We start from the raw sequence: 18,928 nt of genomic DNA, 5'->3' as shown, positions 1-18,928 counted from the left end.
ACTCGCCTCTAGCAAGCGCACATTAAGGTACATTACAGCGTGATCTCTTTATAAAATATGCTCATATATATTCTAGCGCAGCCTTCTGCTTTTAGTGCCCTTGTTGCCGATACGGCTGCTTTCTTTCAATAAAAATTAAACATTCACGGTCACCCTCATTTTAATGACCGTTTCTGTTCAAGGCGTTTTACGACGCTCAACATAAAAGCTCGCTCTTTCTCCTACATGTGGTTGTCGAGCGCTAACGCGACCAACGTTACCAGCAATGTTATTACAGCCATGCAAGATCCGACAGATATACCCACATCTCCTGGACACACTGCGTTAGGATCATTATAAGGAAATACGTTGATGAATGTTAGATGAGCGCACGCACGTTGTCACGTTGCTGCACGTGGTCCCGCTACTACTCTCAGTTTTGGTCACCACACAAAAATATCAACGCAGCAGAAACGTTTTATCACACACCACCATTTATTGACAAGCGCGGTACCAGCGCTGCTAGCGCTCAGGTTTTGCTTGAAGGCCGGATGGTGTCGCCATCTAGATGAGGGAGCGAGCACTCGCCCAGCCAAAGCGTGTCACCAGAGCGTGCTGCGATTTGCGACGCGCTGTTTCACGGCACTGAATTCCGCCACATTCAAATCGCGGCGGTCTACGGAAAATTCTAGGCGTTTTGTCAACGCCCACCTATGCTACACTGTCCACTGAATCGGTCCAGCAATAATGTCAGAAGACGCCACAGGGGTGAAAAAGCAGACACAAAATAATCTTAAAACAGAAAGAAAAGATACGCGATATTTCTTTACCAACAGTGTTTAGCAGAAAAAAAAGAGGGGGGGGGGGGGAGCGTGCGTGGGAGAGGGAGGGGGTGCAGCCCCAACGGTCGCACGAGGAAGTCGGTCTATTTATTCTTCGAGATTCCGCAGCTTCACTAGGGCGGCGCCGAACAGGATGATGGAGCCTGTCTTGACCGGCACCAGGAACTGGAGCATGCTGAGCGCGAGGAACTTGTTGTTGTAGAGGAGGCAGGCGCCGCGCTCGTTGCACACCTCCTGCCACATTACACAGCTGTGGTCGATCACGGAGCCCAGCACTAGAGGTGCTGGGATGTTGCCTGCGATGACGTGATGTCTAAGTTTGAATGACGGAGATAGCTTTTTTTTTTCTTTTTTTTTTTTTTTTTGCGTTGACGGCAGGACGTACACAAGGGGCGTGGCCCGCAAACCGCGTCCGTACGCATTGGTAGTCCGTAAGGATAAGCGCCTGCCAATATTGAACACGTTAACCAAAGCAACCGTCCAATGACAAGCCGTTGTTTGTCCCTGTGCCTTCACAACACACCATGAATGGAGTAAGGGGCCACTTTTACATATCTATAGGCAAGCGGCGCTCACAGCTGCAAGAAACGGCAAGGGCCGCGTGGGCTGGGATATACTATATTGCTACTTTTTGTAAGCTCTCAAGGTAGCATCAGTGTTATTAAGCTTTTCGGAGGTAATAGGCATCTAACTTCAGCGTCAGGCGTCATTTTATACCTACTGTATCATGGCCACCTGATGCCACATTTACTTTTACTCTAATTGATGTAAAGTGAACGCCTCAAATTACTTAGGCCTCGTATTGGACTTATTTAGGGCAAGTTAGCACTTTAGGGCGTATTTAGGGAAAACCTATAGAGCCAGGGGCGTAGCCAGGGGGGGGGGAGGCATATGGGGCTCCAGCCCCCTCCCCTCCCCCCCCGCCGAAATTTTTTCGTGCTGTCCATGCACGGCCGACCAAAGCAACCTCCGGTGCCGGAAATCATTCTGGATTTTGTCTAGAATGCCCTTTTCAAGCTCCAAAAGACATTTCACCGCGAATATTGCGAACTCGGGCTGGATTTCGCGGCAACGCCCATACACCGGGAGTCACATAACGCAAGCAGCCCCATCCGAGCACCAAGTTTCAAGGGCGTTTTGATGGCGACCGGGCTCGCCGCGGAATCTACGGAGCGCATGGATGTCAATTCCAAAACTTTATGGATATAAAGTTCTCATAAACTTTTGATGCGAAAGGTGCATTCACATTTCCAAAGTTGTGCTTCAGATTTTCAATTGCGGAACTTTGTGGGTTTTATGTTGTTATAAACATTTGACGCCAAAGGTGCATTGACTTTTCTAAAGTCTTACATCGGAACACACAACGAGACAAGCCTAATCAACACACTATCAGACAAGGTAAACCAATAAAGAATCAATCAATCAATCAATCAATCAATCAATCAATCAATCAATCAATCAATCAATCAATCAATCAATCAAGTTGACAAAGCACGCAGCGAGGTCCGATGAGACGCAGCGTTGTGGTGGTTCATTCGTGCCGTCATGTCACATAAAAAAATATCAAATTTTTTTTCACGTACGCCAAAGCATCCATGTCAAGACACTAAAGCCAGCCAAGGTAACTACGTTCCTATTTATTTTTTCTACTTTGACTTTTATTCGCGAGATCACATTGAGCCTCTTCAATTTTTTTTGTTCTCGCTGCCCTATACCTGCGGGCTGCCAAAGCCAGCCAGAGCGCATGCGTTTTTCTCGTGTTGTCCCCACCATCGCGCAGCGCACGTCGGTGGGCGTTCGGTTTTCTCTGGCCTAGTGGATTTTCGCCTGGCAGCGTTTTGGATGCTTTGTGGCTAGCAGACGAGATAAAAACAATGGTCGCTCGCCCCCATCACTGTGGGGACACGACAGATTGCACCGCGTTTGCTTGAGCGCAACCTCTCCGGAAACTATTGTCTCGCTGATGTAGGATACCGAGCAGTATGCGTATGGTTCTCGGTGGACCAAACGTCTTAAGTTTGCTTCGATATTCCTTTGGTAGCCACATTAGGTGCCCAAAGTATGCATTGGACTGTGGCCAACAAACCTTCCCTTGCGTTTTTTTTTTTCATTTCGGTGCTACCGCCCCACAAAAGTAAAAAAGAAAAATACATTGTTGCGGCGCAGCGAATTGTGGCATGGTGAAAGGTCGATATCGTTACTTTTTCTTTTGCGGAAGGAAATGAGCCACGGTATGCTTGAGTTGCCGGATACTCTTGTATTATTGCGATAGTAATTATATGGACACTCCAGGCGCATTCCTGCCGTCGCCGTCGCCCTCATGTTTCATATAAAGTCCAAGGGCGGTAACATCCTGACCGCGCGCCGCATGCTGTATGTGCGAGTGAAAGAAAAGGGGGGAAGGTGGAATGGGTCAGCCGACGTTGGTGACTCAGTCTTTTGTGCGCAAAGGAGAAAAGCGGGGAGCAAGCGCGCCGCCTTCCGTCGCGCGCGATACGTCGGGGAGAGTGATGGAAGTGGGGCGGGATCTAGTATTCTGTGAATCTGTGATTGCGCAGCATGTTTATGTGCCTTGTTTGACGCATTATACACATTGACTTTTTCTTAGGTAGATTTATTGGAGACTTATGCGTATACTTAAATATCTTGTTGCCAGGTTTTGTGTATACGCGCAGTGAACTTTCTTTATAATGACACTTTTTTTGCCCTTTATCAAGCTGTATCCTCGCATTTGTATATTCCATTGTATCTTCGCAATTCTGATGTATGAGGGCGAGTGAAATGAAAGTTAGCCTACCCACCCCGCGCAATAATGGTTCGATTCATTATCTGCGAGGCATGCGCGTAGCACACAGGCATCTCTCATTTACAATAGTGACACGCAGGTGTGAGGATAAATGTTCTTTAATGCTGTCATACACTGGGCTGAACATGGTTGCGTGACGTAATGGTAGTTCAGAAGTTTAGCAGCGTGGTGTCATGACGTTTCTGACAGCTGAAGGTGTTTCCCAAAAAGAAATTAGTCGCCATATGGCTGCCGTGTTCGTTGAACATTTCATTTGATTGGTCACGGTGAAGCGTTGGAGCAAACGGTTCAAAGGACGTGAAAGTTGCAAACACGATACATCATCATCATCATAATCATCATCACCATCATCATCATCATCAGCCTGGTTACGCCCACTGCAGGGCAAAGGCATCTCCCATACTTCTCCAACTACCCTGGTCATGTACTAATTGTGGCCATGTTGTCCCTGCAAACTTAATTTCATCCGCCCACCTAACTTTCTGCCGCCTCCTGCTACACTTCCCTTGGAATCCAGTCCGTAACCCTTAATGACCATCGGATATCTTCCCTCCTCATTACACCTCCTGCCCATGCCCATTTCTTTTTCTTGATTTCAACTAAGATGTAATTAACTCGCGTTTGTTCCCTCACCCAATCTGCTCTTTTTTTATCCCTTAACGTTACACCCGTCATTCTTCTTTCCTTAGCTCGCTGCGTCGTCCATTATTTAAGTAGAACCCTTTTCGTAAGCCTCTTGGTTTCTGCCCCGTACGTGAGTACTGGTAAGACACAGCTGTTAAACACTTTTCTCTTGAGGGATAATGGCAACCTGCTGTTCATGATATGAGAATGCCTGCCAAACGCCTATATGAAACCTCCTATATGAAAAACGATCCAAGACCGGGCCAAAGCCATCGTGCAATCACCCCCAACAAAATTCCAAATGTTGATGATCTGATGAGACAAGAACGGAGCATAAGCATCGATGAACTGGCACAGCGTGTGGACATCAGTCATGGTTCGGTTCACGCATAATTCATGAACATCTCTGTTATCGGCTCTTGTGTCCGCAATGGATGCCCAAGGTTTTGAACCACCGCCAGAAGACGGAGATGTTCGCCGCTGCCTTGACTCATCTGATCCGGTATCATAATGAGAGTGACAACATTTTGTCTGCAATTGTGATCGGGGACGAACCATGGTGCCACTACGGCGAGCCTGAAACACGACGGCAATGCTTACAGTGGAAACATTCGAATTCACCACCCCGAAAGAAAGCAAAGGCCGTCTTTACCGCCGGAAAGGTGTTGAGTTTTTTTTTTTTCTATCGTCAGATCCATTTTTGATATAATTTGCTAAATCTTGAGAGACTATAAAATATTTCCGATATTGTGAAACGCCGGATCGGCTGCAAGTTGCAATCAAGAACAAACGACGTGGAAAATTTACGAATGGGGTCATCTTGTTCCCTGACAATGCCCGTCCCCAGGTCGCTGATGTGGTTAATATAAAGCTGGCAAAATTCAACTGGGAAACGCTGCAATATCCGCCACACAACTCAGACCTGTCGCCTTGGACATCCATATGTTGGTGTAGCTGAAAAAACAGCCCAAGGGAAGCAGATTCGTGTCGGACGATGATGTGAAAGAGTCAATTCCAGGCTTTGAAGCAGCAACCCAAGGAGCTTTATGAGACGGAAATCACGCGACTCGCTAGTCAATGGGACAACTGTCTAAATGCTCATTGAGACTACCTTTAAATAAAGTACACCATTTGTTATGTATTCGCACTGGCTCATTTTCATTTGACTCGCCCTCCTATATTTTGCAGAACTCCCGCTTTTTATACGTGATCTCTGTTGCGACTATAATTTAGGTGCAATTACACGCGATACACGACCGGTGACAGCTGCTCCTGCGTAATACATTCAAACAAATGACAGCGTCATTGAGATTTTTGACTGGCCTTTGCATATGTACAAGAATGTGAACAAGGTTATTGAATGACAAAGTTTCATTAACACATTTGCCCTCAACTTTACATTCACATGGCCTTTACATTTTTCATATCAGCAGCATGCACTGCTTTGCTGGTTTCGAACTGATATAGTTCTAAAGTTTGTGTGATATTTTCTTTACTTACTAGATAGACAAAAAACATGGAAGCGTTGACATCAGGTATTCTGGGCACTATTATTTGCACATACGAGTATATTCTTTTATGAAAAAATACATATTTTACTTGTTTTGACAGTGTGTAGCGTTCAAGAATTCGTTTGCAGCCTCTTTTACAATGTCAATGCAGTTATTATTCATGTATTTGAAACCTCGACACATTGTTTAAGAGGAAGCTTTAGCTCGGGCCTAACTCCGACGCGGCCTATTCAAGTACATGTAAAACGCAGAAACGCTTTTCTGGGATAACCCCTCGATCGCGTTTATTGAAATTTTTTGCACTTGAGAGAGAAAGTTAAATTCTAGTGTCTGTTCGAAGCGGAATTATGATTTAGGGTCTCAATTTTGTTTAAATATCTTGAAAAATTCAAAAGTTCGAAAAAAATAGAAGCACCACGTTTAAAAATTATTAGCTCTGCATCAAGAACAGATATCGCGGTTCTGTAAACGGCAGCTATTATAACAGTTAAAGCGGACAAATATGGTATATCAATTTGTATCTTACGTGAACTGGTTACGTTGCGTACAAGGGTTCTGCAAAAGCCGTATTTCCGTAATACTAAATTTATTGAGATTCATGTGTAATATACCAATTTTGTCCGCTGTAGATGTACTATTAGATGCAATTCACAGAATTGCGATATTATTTTTCGTTGTTGAGTTAGAGTTTTAAACTTGATAGTTTCGTCTTCTGAACATTTGTGAATTTTTTCCCATCTTTAATAAAAAATTGGCAACCTAAATGAAGAAATCGAAACGAAAAGTTTTTATTTTTTATTTTCATTTAAGTTTTTGTTTTAACTGCAACAAACCTCGTCAAGTTTGGTGCAGTAGTTGCCGAGAAAAACGAATTTTCCTTCTAGATGTATTTAGATAGGAGCATCCGAGCTAAAGCTTCTTCTTGAGGAGGAGGCCGATCTGCAATGTAAGATTCGTGAAGATTCGGGCCGGTTGTACCACGTTCATGATCGGTACACGCCTGCATTCCAGTAATCAGTCCCACACCTGCCTTCTGACGATAGAATAACCACGAATGGATTGGCACGGCATCGTTTGCATTTAGAACAGCGTGGCTGACATTTTTTACGGAAAAGAAGGATTCAGTTGACGCTGCATGCAGTTCACAGGCAGCATTTTGCGATGTAGAATTATTTCATGTACTAGCAGACTGTACACAAGCAGGTTTTGTAAATATGAACTTCCAGCACGCACCGAACAGGCGGACGCTGACCCACTTCACGGCGAGGCCCACAGCTCGCTCTTTCTCTTCGACGCAGCTGTCGGGAAAGGCACAAATAGGCGATGAACAGTGTTGAACCATTAAGCATTGTACGTAAGTCTATCGCGTTACACAAGGATCGAAAACAGACGCGCTCAAGAGGCATTCAGGTAAACTACAGCTCCTAGAAACCCAATGGCTCACATTTAATCCATCACAAATATTGGGTATACATTGCAAGTTGCAGTTGCATGTATAGGGAACGTCCTACTGCAAGAATTTTCAAGTTCGTTTATTATTGGACAAAATAGGAGAAATGAAATGTCGCGTTGCCATGCTGCCAGGAGGCAAGCTTCACCACAGAACACCTATACAAACTTGCTTCACTGCCAAAGAAGACAGTCTGGGTCAGCAAGCGACTTTTTTCGTGCCGTGTCCCATACCGGAGCCGAGGGACCGTGTCACGTGTACGGCGCGAGCACCACCCCCTTATCTTCGTTTTATTTTCGTCCGCTTTGTGCTTAGCGGCGCAGTCCCAGATGCGATGCAGCGCGTTCTGAATTGGACAATTTGCGGAGGTCACGTGCCCTAACCGGTGACGTTGGAAGCAGCGCATCTTACGTAGAGGCGCGTGAGTTTGACTCAGTCTGGAAGCGGGGCTACCTAGAGAGAAAGAGCGCGCGGACTTTGAAACTGTTTGAAACTTCAGCTGCTTTCACGCTGTGCAGGCGCTTGATACATGTCAGACACGATTGCCACCGCGCGATCTGCTATCTACGCGCCACGCCTGTCTCTTCAATGCCCAAACCTGCTGATATATGCCCTCTAACAATCGCAGCTACAGGTGTGAAATACATTGGCATATTGGAACCCATTTCGCAAGGTTCACATTGCAAGCTCTTACGTAGTGTCAGGTAGCGGGCTCTATCGGTGGACATTCGCGCTACATTTAACCTCACAAGGGGCCTCCACCGGGTGAAGTACACATTTCTCCTCCCCGTAGAGTGCGCCGTGGTGTACGTATCGCGCGAAAGGGTAAGTCCTCAGATGCAGTTTTGTTGCCCAGAGCCTATTGACCCTTTTCGCGGCGGTCCCGTGGGCGCTGCCATGCATGTTTGATCACGTGGTGACGCGCCCATTGCTTGCCATAACTGCCTCCATTGCCTTTGTGCATGGATGTGTATGACGCCGGTGCGGCTTAGCGAACCTCTGTTTCGGAAGATATCGTAGACGGTGACTGGGTGGACGACACGAAGCTTCGGCCACAGCTTCAGGGAACATGCGAAAGCGCTTTCGGAGCTGATTAAGATGTCCAAACGACACGAGCAGCTTGTTCAAAAAGCGGGACTAAATACGCATTCCAAGCTATCCGAACTTTCCGCTCATGAATTGAATCAGGATTAGTGTGTTTTGCTCTTCGTTCTTTAGTTCGCAAATATTTTTTAAACAGTGGCTTGTCACACTTCTGACTCAGTAAGTTTCCTCAGTGTGGTCGCTATCTGATTACTTTCTGCCTAATTGCATGCAGGTGTGCTCAGTTCCGATAGATCTGTTCTTGTTGCATGCAAGGCTTGAAACGTACTGTTTTGTACGTTTGTAGCAAAGATTATTACCGCTAGTAACTCGCTTACGTCACGAAACATTCAGCTTCGACCATTCGTGAACTATCGGTGTAGTCTGTCATTTATTGTGCGCATATAGTGCGCATATATTCAAGTGTGCGCCCATTCATTCATTGACACGTTGGCGATAGACGGCGTAAGTTTTCGTGCCAGTTGGGGTAGATGTGTGTTGATACTGTGCGCGACTTACTATGACAATACGCGGCGCTACTCCCTTTGCCATTGTTTAACGAGTGGTACTGATTCTTGCCGACGTTCCGGGGCTGAAGCACTTTCTATGAATGTTAGCGATACAAAGCTGGCGGATGAGCAAACTTCTGTGTCCGCGAGGAAAGCCGTACATCTCGAAGTGTCAGTAACACGTACGGACACTTGTAGCAGCAGTCCGCGAACTTGGCCACACAGATTCATTCCATTCCTTAGTACGCCAGGCATTACTTTCGCAACCAACTACTGCACACGTCTTCAATCCACATGATTAAATTCAGCATGATTGAAGCGCTGTACGTTCGCAAAAACTCAGTTGTATTTCCGACAATTTATCAGACAGAAGCAAAGTGGAAGCGGCAGTGGTTTCGTATTCGTGAGATGCCGCTGAGGCTACGTGCGGCGCGCCGCCGAAAGCGCCATCTGGTTTCTCTAGAACAAACTGCTCCGCGAAAAGGTTCAATAGGCAACTTCGTGGGGAATGAGCAGCGGGAATATTAAGAGAGGGTCCGGGGCGAAATATCCAACGCGCGGTGACTCGGCTCACATAGTATTTGAGGTACCCGACATGCGCATTGCGGTTTATCTGCGCTGAGCATTCTGTCAGCCGAAAATTCCGTTTAGCTTGTTTAGCGTAATAGCGGGCTTAGCGGAAAAAACAGGATTGAAATGCGCATGCGCAGAACGCTTAACAAACCATAGCGTTTATCATACGCATGATATTTTTTCGGATTTAACGTTACCGCTTTGTATGGTTTACGTAGTTTACGCAAAAACACGGCAGCGGTCTCGGCCACCCATTTTGAACTGAGTTTGGTGTTTTGTCGAATTCACTTAATCCGTAGTAAATGAGTGCGTAAACGGCTTTCGCTTAGCCTCAGGCAGCTTCGACGACAGAGTATTATGAATAACCTCGCTCGTCGTTTCGAACTAGTCTAGGCCTAATGAGAGAAACTTTCGGGATGACTACGCCACCTAAGCGAAATCCTGCTTTCCCCGCGGATCAGCACACATGGAAACTAAAAATACAGTGCGCTCCCGGCTGTCATTGCGCTGCTTCTCGCATTTTTCGGACGCACAGGCAAGGCTTGGCAAATAGATAAAATCTCTTATGTGCACTCTGTATGCGAAATATAGTATATCTCATAAAAGTACGACATATGACGCTATACTATAACTCGCTTCCTGCAAAGTTCGTTTATAGAACGGTAACGCTATTTCCCTTAACCTCGCTATTACGCTAACGTTAAACTAAAACTGTCTAGCAGACGTCGCGCATGTGCCGCTGCTCACCGCATCATAATGGTGATGGAAGGAGCTGCGCCGAAGAAAGAGAAAAATACGCAGATGAATATGACGACCATGTAGATGACCAGCAGGTTGCAGTTGGTCGAGCACTTCAGACGCGTCGCATCGAAATCGTATACGGTTTCATTCATCGGCGCGCCAGGCGGGGTCGGCACGCAGGAACAGTTCTTGTACACTTGCAGCTCCTGCGACACGAAACAGGAGGGGGGTGGGCGCTTTAGATGGGACCGACAACGTCCATTCTTTCAATCATGAGGGTCACGCCCTGTAACGACCATTCCATAACGCTTTCCTTTCGCCCAGTGGTAGTTAGCCTTTCATACATATCTATATGCGTGCACCACTGATGCATTGCGGTGTGTTACGTCATGGTGATGCATCGTGGTGATTTGTACAACTCATGCTCGTTATTCGGAACAGCAGTTAAGACCGTACCTGTGCACTGTCGCTGTGATAAGACTAGCTCGACGACTGGCACAAAGAGTCTCTCGCGCAGTTTAACATCAAAGACGCTGAAGAAAGAAAGAAAGAAAGAAAGAAAGAAAGAAAGAAAGAAAGAAAGGAAGAAAGAAAGAAAGAGAAATAGCATGCGACCAGCCGAACTTGACATGTTGCTCTCCGCTAGACCTTAAAACACGTATGCAGCCTTGAAAAAGACAAGTCCACTTGTCGAAACGTTGGCTCCTGCTCTCACCTTGTTCTCGTGTTGCTCACCGTCTTGAATTTCCATCTCTCGCATTTCCCGTGTTTTCCCTGTATGCCGCTTAGTGATTTTCGCGACTGGAACGATTAAATCGCATCTTATGCTTTATACCTGAGCGCTTACAAGAATGGTGCCCTGTCCCTATCTATCAACGACTGTCTGATCTGAGAGCTTTTCTTCAGCCTTATCGACAGCGAAGGTGACGACACCACCTATGATAATGCCGCAAGGTTCCGACTATGTAGATAACTACCAAAAGCGGAAAACGACGTTTCTCCTTCCATACAGGACGCGGTTAACGATAAGCGGGTTATTATATAAGTGCTGTCTCCTAATAACCGCAGGGTACACATTCAAATAATAGCAATCGACGATGATACAGCACAAAGCTGCATCGCTGGCGATGGGGAACGTGGTGGTGGAGGACTCCGGATGAGTGTTGTGACCCCACGGAGTTACATTATCCTCCATCCAAATCAAAGCACGCTATGAATTTTCGCTTCGCTTGCTCGCAGGTCACGCTCATTCTGACCGCGCTTACACCTGCCTACAGCCCTCGAATTCGGCATACGGTGTGTACCCACCCAGTTTTCGTCCTCGGGGTTCGGCACGATCTCTTTCGTGGCGCAACCGGCGAAGCAGGGCGACGCGTAGATCACGTTCTCGACCGAGCAGATGGGGTCCAGCAGTTGCGTACCGCAGTGGCAGTTCTCGTTGCACTCGCTGGTGAAGGCCACGCTGCGGCTGCGCACGAACAGATTGTCGCGTACACATGTAAGCTCGTCGGCAAAACATTCACTCTCGTTCGCGACAAAGGCCAATCGACATTCGCTGCAAACTCGTCAAAAAAGAAAAAAAAGAAAAGAAACCTTCGCCGGCTCCAAGTCCACCCCTGGCACAGTGACGCGTAGAGCGCGCACAGTGACGAAATGTGTTGCGTCGTCTGGTTATTTCTTGCAGAGGAACGGTGACGGCCGCTGCTACCTGTTATAAAATGTCTCAGCGTAGCTAATAGTGCTTAAATCTGTCAGGCAACGCAAGCAAAACTGAGCACCCGCGGCGCTGGGTGCCCGTGCCAAGTTGTAGAAATTAGCAGAACGAAGCGTTCGTTGTGGCGAATCGTCGAAACGTTGCGAGACATTCGGCGAGCACCAAATAACGCGCGCTATTCGGTGCTTGCCAAGCGACAAAGGCATTCGTGTAGCGTTGACGCGTTCGCTAGCTCAGGTATAACGCGTTCTGTTGGAAGCGGTTCCGAGCCAAGAGACCACGCACTGACACAACACCGCCCCAGTCTCGTCGGCCAGCTGCAGCGCAGTCGTTAGACGCTACCTTATCATCCGCGATCCTGCAATCAGCTAGTGTGTGATAGCACTGAAGGTAAATAAATGGTCGTGGCTAATGAATTTGGTCATCTCACAGGATAGATAACTTCACTGCGGGTATGTGTATATGGACTGCTTCTACGCTGTTAACGTCCAGAGACTCACTTGCTGCTCCAAACTTCCCCGTGGAAGAAGTGCGGGTTGGGGCAGTGCAGCATGAAGATCCACATGCAGAGCCAAGGGATCACGCTCGTGACGCAGCACAATTTTAACATGGCGCGGATGGTCATGTCCAGCTTGGACACCAGTGCGCCGCCCATCAAGGTCCCGCCTACGCCGGCCGGAATCAATATGCTGCCTGCAAATGCCAATTTTCATTAGCATTAGCTTGCCTCGTGAAAAAGATTCCAGATTAGAGAATGCACAAGAGCTTGCGTAAATGTACGGAGTGATCATTTTTAAGCTGTCCGGAATTAAAAAAAAAATCGCCTGTTGCAGATAACAAATCCAACCCTTGAGCTGGAGTATTCAGAGAGGCGGACGTTATTTGCACGAGAAATGGAAACACATAAGCCACTAATAAAAACATTCACTAATTAGCTTCTTAATTACTTGACGGCACATGTTGCAATTTACAAATTGTAGCCGGTGAGCTTCCAAGGCGTATCCACTTGGAATGAATGTCCGGAATGACAGCAGTCTGGAAACATCCGCCATCAAACTCACCGTAAAAATGCACTGTTCCACTTACCTTTTTTACCGAAGCGCTCGTCTATGCATTGAAGCACAAAAGTAACTGGAACGTCCATGTATTTCGTCCCACACTTTCGGAAATACTATGTTGAAAATGGTGCCATCCTGGAGATTAATTTAAAGTGGACACGTCTTGCAAACTCGCCGGCTACAATTAGTAAATTGCAGTATGTGCCGTAAAGTAATTAATTGAGAAGTTAATTAGCGAAGTTCTTTTTAATCATTTGAATATGTGTTTCGATTTCTCGCCCTAGTGATGTACTCCTCTTCGAATAATCTAGCTTAAGGACAAGAATTATGCTATCTGCCACAGGCGATCTTTAAAAATTCCAGAAAACTTCAAAATGGTCACCCCGTATATACGCACTAAGGCCTTATATTTCCCCCTTTAAAAAAATCAAAAGAAAAAGAAATCTAGGGACCTACGCACTAACGTAGACCCTGCTTCGTGAGCAAAGCTGTGAGCGTCTTATCATAAGAGACTTGCTGAATGGAGCCAAAGTGAATGTTCGGAGACACTTCAGGCGATTTGCGATCATTTGCACAACAGTGTGCGGGTCACACAACCCCAACCGTATTATTGGTTATAAGGAATCGCGAATGGAGCAGCAAGACCATATATGGTCGACTGGGGGCTGAAACTGCAATGCAATAACCGAGACCGATCGCCGATCGGTAGCCGAGATCGAAAGGGAATGCGTGCACCTGAATCGTCGTTAGACAGAGACACGCGCAACTACGGCAACCGTGACACGGTTAACTTTGCCTTATTCCGCCCAAAAAGGCGGTTTATAGCTCATTATCAGCAACGGCTTGCTTTCTTGAACATTTTCTAAGAAAAACACACTGGTCACGCGGAATCGCAAGTGTTGCGCGCGTTCTTGCACTCGCTCTAGCGGAGCTCGAATCCGGCCCTTGCGCCCCAGTGCATATGTACCTTGAACAAAACAAGCACGTTCACTGGCATTCTGCAGATTCATGAACGTTGTACATTTCTGATGCGTTATGAAGGATATTATGCATGCGCTCGCCACACTACTGTCAAGAACGCTATTCGGGAACTGGAAGGGTCGGACGATTGTATTGTATTGTATTGGGTTTTATGGCGCATAAGCAACTTAGGCTATCATGCGCCAAACACATGGTATACCTTATTTCAAAAATTGGGTATCCTCAGCGAGGTCCTTGTCCGGACAAGGACGAGTATCGCTATATACAAGAGAAACGCACGCGCGATAGATGACATCTTTTGCGTGGAGAAAGAATAAGCGCCGAATAAACGGAGCGAATTTTCGCAGCTGTAGAATATAAGGAGCACTTGGACAGGCTCCTTGCTGCGCCATTCGCGAACTGAAAGTAACGGGTGCCTAGCCCTGAATAAGGTAAACAAACGCAAGTGCTAGGGAGTGCTGGGGAATGATTGTGCTTAACGGCCGAGAGCAATAGCGCCACTTCGAGAGACGCCACAGTGACGAGATCCGACTTCGCGGGAGACGAACCCCCCCCCGCCCCCACCCCCAACATGCTCATCCCGTAACAATTTCTCGAAGCTCCCCAACCTTACAGTACTATATAGACTGCTGCCGTGTATACACCTGTGGTGGAGTACGATTGCTCGGCTTTGCCCGAGCAGAGTGGGCGCATGCGATTCCCTCGGTGAGAGCGATAACTCTGAAATGGGACTTTATAGTCAGTCCAAACGGAGTCAAGCAAATGAAAGGAGCTAGAATTCTTTAACTCCAATCCTTTCTTAGACTTTTCGACTGACGATAACTTCTGTTCCAGTGTTATACCTTCCCGCGAGGGAGTACAGGAGTATCATAGTTAATGCCACTTAAAGGAGTCGCCAGCACTTTTTTTTTGTTGTTGTTGTCGCAGACGCGTAGCAGGGAAAACAGCAAAGCGTCTTACCCAGAGCAGCGGCTGTTCTTGAAGGTGTCATAGCGAATTCGGCTTCGAAGAACTTCACCGAAAAGGCAGCAACGGCAGTGCCAACCATTGCTGAAAAAAAAAATGAAGAAAAGTATAATAAAACATGCCGGTGCATTTTGTCCCATTCTGACGCCAAACATTCCAGTCTAGTGAAACTTTTAATTCGTATGCTATTACTTTCTTACACCTTCAGCATCCTTAGCAAAAACAGGAGGAATAAAGAAACTCCTAACTTTTTCTGAGAGTTTCGTTGCCTACACAAATGTGGACTTTACACATGAAGAAGCGGTACTTATAATACGAGAAGAAAATCAATTGCCTCAAAATAAGTCTTGCGAAATTTGCCGATGAAGTTTGTTACTGTCAAAACCAACACAAGAGTTCCAAATAACCAGCGCCGCATGCAACTGCTCAAACGTTCCCTTTTTTTAATTTTTTCTTTGCCCGGACATTTAAATTTTCAGCGTAAAAGAGGGCTATTTCTGTCCGAAGGGATAAGGAGTGGTCTGGTTTAACGTGCCAGAACGACAGTGCGACTATAATAGACGGTATAATGTCGAACTGCGAATTAACTTTGACCGCCTGTGCGCTCTTTTAAGCGTGCGTCCGAACAGCAGCATCAACCATAGTTTTCTAACGGCATCAGTCAAGACCCAGAAGACGGAGCAGCCGTCGTGGCGCTTGTTACAGTGGACTCGCGTCGTAGGTCCAGATCTCAAGCGCGCATGCCACCTGGTGTGGGAGACCGTGCTCTTACTACATTCGTGAAGTGCTTAACATTCGCCCGCGTGTCCCATGATTTATGGGATTCGCGGATAGAGGCGTGTAGAAACCAAAACTATTTGCACTGAAAACATGGAGACAGGCGTCGAGCTCTGCATAAGTGAACAATTTCCAAATACTTTGTTCCTCACGTGCCAAATTTAGCAATGTTTTAGGGGGTTAGAGCGGGTTTCCCGAATCAGAAGGTGTTTCCTGGGAAATTCCCGGGTAAATAAGTGATTGATTGATTGATTGATTGATTGATTGATTGATTGATTGATTGATTGATTGATTGATTGATTTCTGAGGATAGAAAAGTATTGAGTCGCATACCAAAGCTATTACAAGGAAATCACACGCCGCGGTTTCTCAACGTTGGAAGCATGCGGGATTCATGGGCAGATTGCGCGTATTTTTCAACGATTTGGCCGAACTTAGTGCGGCGGTTGTTGCTCTGTGCGGCAACAAGTTCTGTCCGAGTGCTACCCTCACAATGTTTCTTTACAGCACCAAGGTGCTTTTAAGTTCACAGCTACTTCAGCTCATCACTTATACCCCAGTACATAAATGAATATCGGATTGATACCATATACCATGTGTGATTATTTTTAATGTTCAAACAATGCTTTCATTGCCAAGGGTAAAACGGACGCCGATCAAAAACAATGCTTTCATTGTTTCTTATGGTCTGACAGCAATCGTATGATATAAATCATAGGATTAGTGAGGCTAAGCAGTGCCGCATAAAGAATTTGTGATAATAAAGTTAACGTAAACACGGTTGTCCAAAGGCATATGAATGAAGTTTTGACAAATCAGTGCGCACGACACATGCACGACTCGAACGTACGTTGGCTTAACTGCTACACACTGTCAGCTGCGAGATATCGCTCAAACGTTCGTCGTATGAAACTATGCAGCAAAGGGTACGTTCATAATAGTGTTTTAGCCTTTCGAAGCAGTCTACATAGACCAGCTTTTGTCAGTGACCGCCATATTTTGCAGGAGACAGCGGGGACAGGCGGAACGAACGGCGGCGGTATAGTGTGGAGCCTGTTCTTATCGCAATGCTTGTCGCTAGCGTTCGCTCGCTAGTAGCTTTCACGTCATTAAACCGGTAGTCTCTGCGCAGGTTGCGCCGACAGATGGTGTATGGTGCAGATATTAACTGTGTTGCAGCCAGAAAAAAAAATAGAAAGAAAGAAATCTGGAGACAATTAGGCATAGCGTAATGAAATGCGATCGTGTTCACCAAGCGAGACCGGTAGGATACGCCCACCTTCCAGAAGCGCTGGGATTTAAAGAGGGTGGAAGGAATAACAGTTCAGCAGTCGAGATAGGCAAGATACGTTTAGAGTATTGGTGGAAAAAACGCCGGGGAATAAAATGATAGGACCGGATCTTTTGCAGACATAGTACAAGGTAGATATAGAGGTTTCAAGGTTTTCAGACTAAGGAGGCATTGGTATAATGCGATGCCGATAAATATCGGTCCCTTATTCGATTAGCTCAGCCAGTATAGGTACTATTTGTCGCCGCTCAGTTTCGAAGGAGATTCTCATAAATAATAATAATAATAATAATAATAATAATAATAATAATAATAATAATAATAATAATAATAATAATAATAATAATAATAATAATAATAATAAAGTGCGCTTACTCTGGCTGTTTCTTATATCCAGGTCTGCATGCGAGCCAGGTGGAATTTATGCGCGCAGCATTAAGTGATATGCTTATACGCACCTTCGGTGACCGATGCCAGGGTGATCATGACGAAGGGGATGTTCTTGAGGAGCGAGAGGATGGAGCGCGGGAGTTCATTCATGTACTGGCCGTACGTACTGTCCTGCTCGATATAGCCCTTGTTCGCCTGCAGTCGACGCACCATCTGGCATTGCTGGTACGCTGCGCACGTCATTGAAAAGGCGCGCTTACACCTACCTCATCCACACCGCGACGTCACGGAGATTTGTATGTACGTCATTTGCCAAAAAAATTGTCAAAACTGTATCTACGTCGTTTAAGAAACGTTCTTTCCCTTCGTTTACCTATTCGTATAATGGCTACCCTCTAGGAGACATTTCACAGTATAAACATCTAGGTCTTCTATTCAATCAGGATTTATCTTGGTCGAATCACGTATAACTCATGTGCAACCGTGCGTTTAGAAGGTTAGCCCACTTGTAACGCACATTACGTTCAGCCTCACTTAGCACACGACTGCTCACTTAAACACTGGTTCATCCAATACTGCAGTACGGCTCTGTCATATGGAACAAACACAAAATATCTGATATCAACAAAATTGAATATCTCCAGAAGAAAGCTGTACGCTTCATTTATCGTCGCTTTGACAGGTTCTTCACCCAGTTCCCATTTTCTTAGTAGAGTCTCTTCGAGTCGTCACATTAAATCTTTGAAGTTTCTTTATACTCTAACTCCCCACGATTTCCCCTACTTAACAAATACATCGCACCAGCTAGACCCACAATTATCAGACATAACCATGAGTTGGATATGTCCGCTTTTCACCATCATACTGATGCGTTTAAATAGTTTTTTTTTGTCCGTTCTATAGAATTGTGGAATGCTCTGCCTGGTTACGCAAGATTTTTACCACTCGATGAACTTCCATTGTATATTACTAATCATCGATGTTCAGTGCTCTTTATATGCTTGTCCATGTATTGTACTTTCCCACTCCTGCGATAGCCCTTCGCGGCTGCAGTATGTTGAAACAAATAAATTTGTGCTCACCGCTTCTCACTTTTATACCACTATACCGACATGTTTCCAATCGGTTTCCAGCAGATATACAATTCGCAAGACTTACGACATCAAACACGCGACCGCGGGTCACGCGGTACAGAATGGATACAGTTGGAGATGGCGAGCAGCTGGCACACTCTGCATGGTAGCTTGTTGTTTGGCAGACGCACTCTCTCATTGCGCACGCGCGTCCTCTGCTACACTCGCCTGCCAGACCCTATACGTCAGTGCGCATGCGTATGAGACCACATGCTTCGTCATTTCCAGGTTCCACGTGGTAGCCACGGCAGCAAACGACACGAGAGCATGAGCGTTCGCTAAACCTATGAACTACGAGAATGCGCCAGCCGCCAGCCAGGGTGCTCCGTCTGTACCGAGTAAAAGAAAGGTGAACCTCATCTATACAAAGACAAAGGTGATAAGGATAAGACAAGCGCGTACAGGCCAGTTAGAGTAACGTCAGTGATATATAGAATGATAATGCAAGGCATAAAATTGAACCTGTCGAAGTGAGTGGAGAAAAATTATGTACTGGGGAA

At 46.1% G+C, this 18,928-nt stretch overlaps 1 protein-coding gene across 1 annotated transcript; it reads right to left on the bottom strand.

The window, feature by feature from the left end:
• Positions 1–349: 349 nt before the first annotated feature.
• LOC126537163 (solute carrier organic anion transporter family member 4A1-like) lies at positions 350–17,541 on the bottom strand. The gene is made up of 7 exons (XM_050184338.3): positions 17,364–17,541; positions 14,832–14,921; positions 12,333–12,525; positions 11,427–11,586; positions 10,125–10,324; positions 6,996–7,060; positions 350–1,117 (listed from the first exon to the last, which is right to left on the bottom strand). The coding sequence occupies exons 1-7, from the start codon at positions 17,536–17,538 to the stop codon at positions 909–911; spliced, it is 1,092 nt and encodes a 363-aa protein (XP_050040295.2). The 5' UTR covers positions 17,539–17,541; the 3' UTR covers positions 350–908.
• Positions 17,542–18,928: the final 1,387 nt, after the last annotated feature.

This window comes from Dermacentor andersoni, chromosome 4, assembly GCF_023375885.2.
Source record: "Dermacentor andersoni chromosome 4, qqDerAnde1_hic_scaffold, whole genome shotgun sequence".
Classification (NCBI taxonomy): Eukaryota; Metazoa; Arthropoda; class Arachnida; order Ixodida; family Ixodidae; genus Dermacentor; species Dermacentor andersoni.
Note: the sequence above shows the minus strand (reverse complement) of the source record. Positions and strands in the feature narration are given on the sequence as shown.

Bases quoted from the DNA above. Each gene is read 5' to 3' on its own strand.
- LOC126537163 (XM_050184338.3), bottom strand. From the start codon at position 17,538: ATGACGTGCGCAGCGTACCAGCAATGCCAGATGGTGCGTCGACTGCAG. The intron at 10,325-11,426 runs GTGGGTACACAC...TTCGTGTCGCAG, and splicing joins ACCCCGAGGACGAAAACTGG to GAGCTGCAAGTGTACAAGAA. The intron at 7,061-10,124 runs GTGAGCAGCGGC...CTTTCCCGACAG, and splicing joins TCCATCACCATTATGATGCG to CTGCGTCGAAGAGAAAGAGC.